This window comes from Centruroides sculpturatus, unplaced genomic scaffold (assembly GCF_000671375.1).
Source record: "Centruroides sculpturatus isolate CEXI.00-Female unplaced genomic scaffold, Cexi_2.0 scaffold960, whole genome shotgun sequence".
NCBI classification, from domain to species: Eukaryota; Metazoa; Arthropoda; class Arachnida; order Scorpiones; family Buthidae; genus Centruroides; species Centruroides sculpturatus.
In genome coordinates, this window is record NW_019385621.1 from 115,947 (window position 1) to 124,493 (window position 8,547).

General features: G+C 24.4%; 1 protein-coding gene across 1 annotated transcript in view; it reads left to right on the forward strand.

Moving 5' to 3' along the window:
* Window positions 1–8,547, forward strand: part of LOC111640676 (MARVEL domain-containing protein 1-like) — a 30,337-nt gene that overhangs the window by 17,244 nt on the left and 4,546 nt on the right. Inside the window, exons 2-3 of the mRNA XM_023386715.1 lie at window positions 6,635–6,799; window positions 6,934–7,077. Coding sequence (XP_023242483.1) covers window positions 6,635–6,799; window positions 6,934–7,077 — 309 coding nt within the window. The remainder of the gene's footprint in view (window positions 1–6,634; window positions 6,800–6,933; window positions 7,078–8,547) is intronic.

Below are 8,547 nucleotides of genomic sequence, written 5' to 3' on the forward strand. Positions count from 1 at the left end.
AACGAAAATGAAAATTTGCTTGATAATTCAACTACGCTTGTTGGAGAACAATAAAAACACTACACTCAACAAGCCACCAATAAAACTCAACTGCCTAACCTATAACCAAAGTCTCCTTTTAATTTGTTTTTTAAAAAAAGCGCTTGACAAACTTGCCCCGCATGCCGAAGTTGCCCCGATCTCCCCTACAAAACCCATCCCTATCCTCAAAATTCAGCCTTTTGCCATTTTATAATAGCTAAAAATACAAAAAGTTTTTAAAAGTAAAATATTGTAACAGATGGCTGCACTAAATGTTGCCGAGAAAGTTAAGCAACGCGTTGCTGGATTTTTAAAATACTTCTCGTAAAACATTTTCCTCTCCTACTTTAAAATCTTTAATAAATTATGAATTTTTAACAGAACATAGAGCAAATGGAATATAATTACATTAAGAAATAATAGTTTGTATGCATGATATCACAGTAGACAATTGTTAGTTAATTATTAGTAATAATTAAAATTAGTATTAGAAAACTAATAATATAATAAGGACAAAATTTTTTTATTATTAACATCAGTCTTCTCAAAATAAGCTTTTAAATGCTGATTTACGAAAATAAGTGACTACTTGAATATGTCAAATATAACTTTTTAAAATGTCCCGATTTTTTTAAAATTATATTTTTAACAGTTTTTATCTCTTATTGATGACAATATTCTTTTATCAAATATATCATCTAGAATAAAAACATGCTTGTATAAAAAATACCCTCATAAATTAAAAATAAGCTATTTTTTTAAAATCAAATAGATCTAAAACTACATGCAAATGTATTTGAAAAGAAGAAAGTAAATATAGGTCTAAATAATTACTTCGATAATTTTCTAAATAAATGAAAATGAATAATTTACATACCTCTCATATTTTATTTATTCAATAATATGAATATTAAATTTACAAAAGAGATTAATAATATAATCTGGAACATTTCAAAGGCGACATCATCGGTTATACAAAAGAAATTTCGATTTAATGAAAGCCATACTTTATTTCAGAATTTTTATTATTGCATTTTATTTCTGAATTAAAGCCATTATGAGCCTATTTTGAGGAAATCATTATGGGATTTTTTTTGTAGTTTGACATAACAATAATAGTATATCAAAAATATAAATGCATATTTTGTATTTGTTTTATAGATATGTAATGTTTAATATAAACATAATATAATATTTCACATTTTGCGATACATTTTAATAAGTGTAATATGAAACATGGGTGTTCTATATGCAGCCTACATCAAAATAAATTATTTTAAATTTCAATACAGAAAACAGAAAATTTTTAATATTTCTGAATGAAGATCAAATAAATAATGTAACTTTATGAAACCTTAAAGAAGTTTAAATGACAAAATTTCCCTTAAGTTAAAATTTTTAACAATGCTATATTTTGAAGAAGAAAGTAATACTGAAAGTCTTCTACCCATAAATCCATTTCTATTTACTTTTATATAAAGATTAGATTAATTTCATGGCAAGTTAAAAATCTCAATTATTTTTATGTGAATAGTTGAGATTTTTTAAATTGATAATGTAATTAGATAACACTTTTTAAAATCACATAATATTATCTTAAAATTGTCAGAAACTTCCTCAAATAAGTGAATTTAGGATTATGTTTAAATTCAATAGGCTTTAATAGGCTTATATTTAAATTTATGTTCAAATCTCTTAATTACAATTGTTCAAGAATTGTTCAAGAATAATTGCAACAAACGAAAAATTAGATCAACGATGAAAATATAATTTAACGAAATTTCGTTAGTTTTCAATTAAATTCAATCTATTTTTTTCTCAATTAAAAGACTTATTGCTCCGAGATTAGTAAACAGTTATTATGATTCATTTGAGATGTATGCAAATATGTGAACTTCAGCTGTTAAAATGTAGCAAATAGACTTTTGTTAATCTGATAGTTTAGATTGAATTGATTCATTAACATAAGGCACTTAGTAGTGCCTAGGCCTACTAAGTGACTTATATTATGGCCCATTAAGAGAGAAAACAAACATAATAAAACATATTGCAGAAATTAAAATACTGTAATAAAAACTAATTTTTCGATTAAACTTATCTATTGTAAATAAATCAAATAAATATTTGTTTTTATTTTGTATAATAGAAGCAAAATATTTATTTTTATTTAACACTGTTTTGTTATTGAAGAATAAATTACTTCTTAATTAATTTTAAGAATAATTTGCTTGTGGATGGATAAATATTTTGTCCTCTTGGCAGATTGTTTGATTTAAACTTTATAAATCAATTAGATGGGAAGATAAAAATAATTCTATGCTTCATTTAATACACAAACAATTGTGTTAGTTTTTGTGAGAGTTTCAACGAAGCAGAAAATGAAATTTTGTAAACTAGAATTTCAGATTAAATTACATTTATTTAAAATCATTTCTTCCGTATTTTAAGTTTTCTTATCGTATTTTTCCATTAAATTCTCCACCAAATATTCTCTTTTGTCTCATTTATAATATCAATAAAAATCTCTTTATAAGTAATTCACACAATTGTAGAAAACTATAAAATATTCTGAATACTTTTTGTAAAATAATTTCAATTTTTTTATAAAACAGTTACTATTAGTAAAAAAAGTCATTCAATTTAAAAACAATTTCAAATTTACATCGTTTCTTATAAATATTAATATATATTTTTATTTTTTTAATGAATGGATTAATTATAATTAGACCATATAGTATATATACAGCAAACATATGAATATATAATTTACTTTATAAACACTTTTTATTGAAATTTTAAAAGTTCAAACATATATACGTAATTATAAAATGAATTTGAATATGTAACATAATAAACAAGAAATATATCTTTATATCCTCTTATGATTTCGAATAAAAATCCTATATCTGATGGATTTTGAATAAAAAAAATGACGTAATCTATACGTATTAAGTCGACATGATTATTGAAAAGACAAAACCAAATTATTGAAATGTGTTGGAATTACAATTATAAAATTCTAACAAAGAAAATTTAGGTTACTGCTATTAAACATCAATATTAAAAGAGAATTTGCGAAAATGTAAATTTTTTTTTTCAATTTAAAAGATGAATAACATTTAATTAAAATCGTGTGAAATTTTCTGCATTCACTTAACAGTTAAATTATATTTCGAATTACAAAGCAGATAATTAACTAGTTTGTTAATGAAAATGTTTATTCATTTTAGAAAAAGAAAGAGGAAAATCATGGTTCTTTTGTGTTACATAATACATTATTTTCAGTGAAATAATCTTACTAGATGATATCTTTATTTACAATAGTAATGTAATGCAATACTGTACAATAATATAATATAATTTGTATTGAAAATAGCAATAGTATTGAAAATTAATTTTATTGTTTAAAAATAATAGTTGGTATAATGCTTTGAATTATTCATGTCACCAGAGCTTTGCTTTAAAATAATACTGCTGAATGAATAAAACCAATTAAAATTCAATATTAATTAACTTTTGTAATAATGCTCTTATGCACTAATAATTAATCTTATGCATTAATAAATAATATTTCATATTATCAATAAATTCTTCCATATACTGTAAATACTTATTTCCAGAAGACACGTATTAATAAAATATTTTATTCAAATATAAATAAAATTTGAATATTTATACCATTATGTAATAATATCATTTCCAAATTCAGACATTAATTTGAATTAAGTCTAAATTTGTTATTAATTATTAATTTTAATAATCAATAACAAGTTTAGATTTAATTTACACTTAATAAATATTCAAATTTTATTTATACTTGAATAAAATACTTTATTAATTTGTGTATTATATAAGTATTTACAGTATATAGAAGAATTTATGGATAATATTAGTAATTGAAGGGAAAATTAAGTGAAATCATCTTGAACTATATTACACTGTAGAACTAATGATTCATTTAGAGCAATGTTTCTTAATTTTTCATCAAGAATTGCTTACTAAAGTCTTTTTACACAATAGTTTTGTAATCACCCTTTAATAAAATTTAAGAATAACATTGTTTGTTCATGATATTTAAAATTAACTATGTATTTACTTATTTGTTATATATTTTCAAAGCCCTTTTGCGGAATTTTTAAAGGAATGAGGTTTTAAAAAACGCATTATGTTTTTATAATGTAGTTTATTTGTTTTTACAATATATATACTGTATGTAGAGTAACACAATATCGTAGACTAAGGAGGAACTGAACGGGTATAAAATAAATACAGATTATATACAATATACTGTTTATTTTAATTTTTTAATTCTTCCCAAATGGAAGGGGTTAAACTCCCAAAATCCCCGGAAGCACATTACTTTCCTGACAGATATAATCCTAAATTTTTTTTTCTTTCTTCTCTAATTATCGGTCCAAATAAACCTATTTTCTCCCTTTAAGGTTCGATATTATCTCATTGAAAAATATTAGTATGGAGTATAAGGCTTTTCAATATATATATATATATAGATAGATAGATAGATATATTGATAGATAAATAGATAGATAGATATATATTGATTGATAGATTGTAATATCAGTAGTTTAAACATGTCTTACAATTTTTTTTTAATATATACTACTTATATATTATTTTCTACTTCGTAATAAAGACGAAACTATTTTTATTCGTTTACGTACGTAGACTAATGACGTAGACGCCTCTTTCTTATTCGGGGAAAGACTGTAGAAGAGAATCTTACTTTCATTCACCGGAAATATTTTTTTTAGTAGAATTGTCCTACTCTAATTTTTAATTTAAAAATTAAACATAAAATTATGAAAGAATATAAAATGATCACTAAATTATTTTTTCATATTCAGTTTCTATGGAAAATTAAGATAAATTGAAGATAAATTGGCCTCATAAATGTTATGAAGAACAATTATAAGATTCCCAGTGATATGTCAGACAATAATTGTTCAGAAAAATTATATAAATGTTTCACTAATAATTTATAAAAATTTAATTTATCTTTGTTAAATCCATTACANTGGATAATATTAGTAATTGAAGGGAAAATTAAGTGAAATCATCTTGAACTATATTACACTGTAGAACTAATGATTCATTTAGAGCAATGTTTCTTAATTTTTCATCAAGAATTGCTTACTAAAGTCTTTTTACACAATAGTTTTGTAATCACCCTTTAATAAAATTTAAGAATAACATTGTTTGTTCATGATATTTAAAATTAACTATGTATTTACTTATTTGTTATATATTTTCAAAGCCCTTTTGCGGAATTTTTAAAGGAATGAGGTTTTAAAAAACGCATTATGTTTTTATAATGTAGTTTATTTGTTTTTACAATATATATACTGTATGTAGAGTAACACAATATTGTAGACTAAGGAGGAACTGAACGGGTATAAAATAAATACAGATTATATACAATATACTGTTTATTTTAATTTTTTAATTCTTCCCAAATGGAAGGGGTTAAACTCCCAAAATCCCCGGAAGCACATTACTTTCCTGACAGATATAATCCTAAATTTTTTTTTCTTTCTTCTCTAATTATCGGTCCAAATAAACCTATTTTCTCCCTTTAAGGTTCGATATTATCTCATTGAAAAATATTAGTATGGAGTATAAGGCTTTTCAATATATATATATATATAGATAGATAGATAGATATATTGATAGATAAATAGATAGATAGATATATATTGATTGATAGATTGTAATATCAGTAGTTTAAACATGTCTTACAATTTTTTTTTAATATATACTACTTATATATTATTTTCTACTTCGTAATAAAGACGAAACTATTTTTATTCGTTTACGTACGTAGACTAATGACGTAGACGCCTCTTTCTTATNACATATTTGAGCTCATGTAGTCAGTTAAGTTACAAAGGACATTATTTAATTCATGTTGCACTGCCTGGAGGTTATTATTGGAATGTATTAAAACAATATCATTTGCATATGCTTTAACTTATAGCATTAACTTGATGTATGTAATTATAATAAGTGGAGTCCATATACAGTAGAGCATCGATTTTCCGAATCAATTGGGGACTGGGGTTGTTCGGATAACTTATTTATCGGATAACCAATTATGTACGAAAAAATATATTACTGTAAGAAGTAATAAATCGATTAGATAAAATAAATTAAGACGAACGGATTTAGGAAATGAGTCATTTTGAAATATGTGTGTATAAGTTATATATACATATACTGTATTAATATTATATAAATGTATTTATTACTACTTTTAAGGCTAGACTTAGACTTGTTGTGGCATAAGCTATAATAATTATAACATGCTCTTCCCCCATTATATAATGATAAGGTAAAAATGTAAGGCCTCAGCTACAAACTTATAATGCGAGGCCCTAAACTTCACTATGTTTAAGCAGTGTAAAGGCCATGTTTAGTTTATGTGCAAATTCGACTCTGACTATTTTAATATAAAACTTTTCTCAAATAATCTATTATAATTATTCTGTTTTTAAAAATAGAAGTTTTATATGAATATATTTTCAAAATTTTATATTTTTGAAATTTTAAGTCAATGTAAGTTATTTAATTTTTATCATATATTTTCATTATGTAGGTAATTGGCATCATATGCATGGGATGTGGTTCACCAGTTAGAATAAATTATGCTCATTTTTTTATGTTCGTCGTTGTTATTTGCTTCCTCATCACATTTCTTCTTTGTTTTGCATTTCTCATAAGTTTGAAAGACATTACACAAAAGCTTCCTTGGATGGAAGGAGTAAGTAAATTTTTTAGTTATATAAAGTGAAAATATATTTCACTTTAGATATAAAGTGAAAATATATTTCACTTTATATCTAATTTGTTTACATTTATTTTTATTATATTGATTTTTTTTAATAATCTTTACAGGAATTAATTTATACGGGCATTGCTACAATTTTATATTTTATTGCTGCTATTGTTCAACTTGCTATGACTGTTGAACAGGATAATAAATATTTCCTTAACCCTTTGAAGTATATTGGAGTCTATGATGCTTACATTGCTGCTGGAGTAAGTTTTGAAATTACTGCAATTAGACTAATTTCATAATGTTCACATAACATGAAATTATTCCTTAATAATATATAGATTTACGAATAATATAGTAAATTTGTGTATGTTATTGAGCAAAAATCAAATAATAATAACTTTATACGGAAGGGCTATGTAAATATTCTTACTTTTGCAAATTTGTATAGTTTTGTTAAAATACAAAAAGTACAGGGTGATTCAAAAGTCACAGAAATTAAAAAAATAATAATAATTCACAAACTATTTATAGTAAGACGATGCGGTTTTCACAGAAATGCTTAGAAATAAACGGGATTTTTTAGATGTAATAAAAATTTTAGTACCAAAACAGTTACATTTCTTGCCATAGATGGCGCTGTAAAAACTGAAATCATTTGTCATTTTGTTAAAGTAAGAATAAAAAACTAAAAATGTTCTTAGTGTAAGCTCTAGTAACAACTTCACAAATTATGTAATCTCATCAAGCGCCATCTACGGTAAGAAATGTAACTGTTTTGGTACTAAAACTTTTATTACACATTAAAAAATCCCGTTTCTTTTTAAGGATTTCTGTGAAAACCGCATCATCTTATTGTAAATAGTTTGCGAATTATTAATTTTTTAAAATTTCTGTGACTTTTGAATCACCCTGTATTAAAATTTAAAAATAAAAAATACAACGGAAATGAAACAATCACACGCTGAAGGAGCAACCTAAAAAAGTTTATTTAAAGTCAGAAATAAACTAGTAAACGAGTAGCTCGAATGATATAACAACATTCAATCTCTGTCTACACATTGCGCAGCATGTCAGGATCAACTTTTGCACAGGAATCATTTATTCTTTGTTTCAACTCTTCCATTGTTGTTAGCAGTGAGGAATAGACACTTACAAATCTTCATAGAAAAAAATACAGGGCATCATATCTGGTGATCTGGGAAGCTATGTCAAATGGCCTCCACGTCCGATCGAACATTGAGCCAAATGTTGATCGAGGTACGACCTCACATCGCTATGGAAGTGAGGCGGAGTCCCATGTTGCTCGGAACACCATGTTCTGAATACACTCTTCTGATTGAGGCTGCTCAATGAGAGGTTGATTATGATGTCATTCGAGCTACTGGTAGTGCTCACATTTAACTTGACTAGTTTCTTTCTATGTGTAAATAAATTTTTTGTGCTGTTCTTCCAGCTCGTGTTTGTTTCATGTATGTACGATTACAGTACCTTACAACAGGGCTGTGGAGTAGACTCCGAAATTTTAAATTTAATTAATTTTTTTTTATTTAAATGAAAGAAAATTTATTTTATATTTAATAATTTTTTAAAATGTTTTTGTATTTTGTTATAATTCATTTATTTTAAATACAAAATGCAACAATTTAATTTATTAAATATGTATCAATAGTTTTCTTTGTAGTATTTGTGTTTAATAGTTAAATTATTTTGACCCAATTGAATTTGAATAT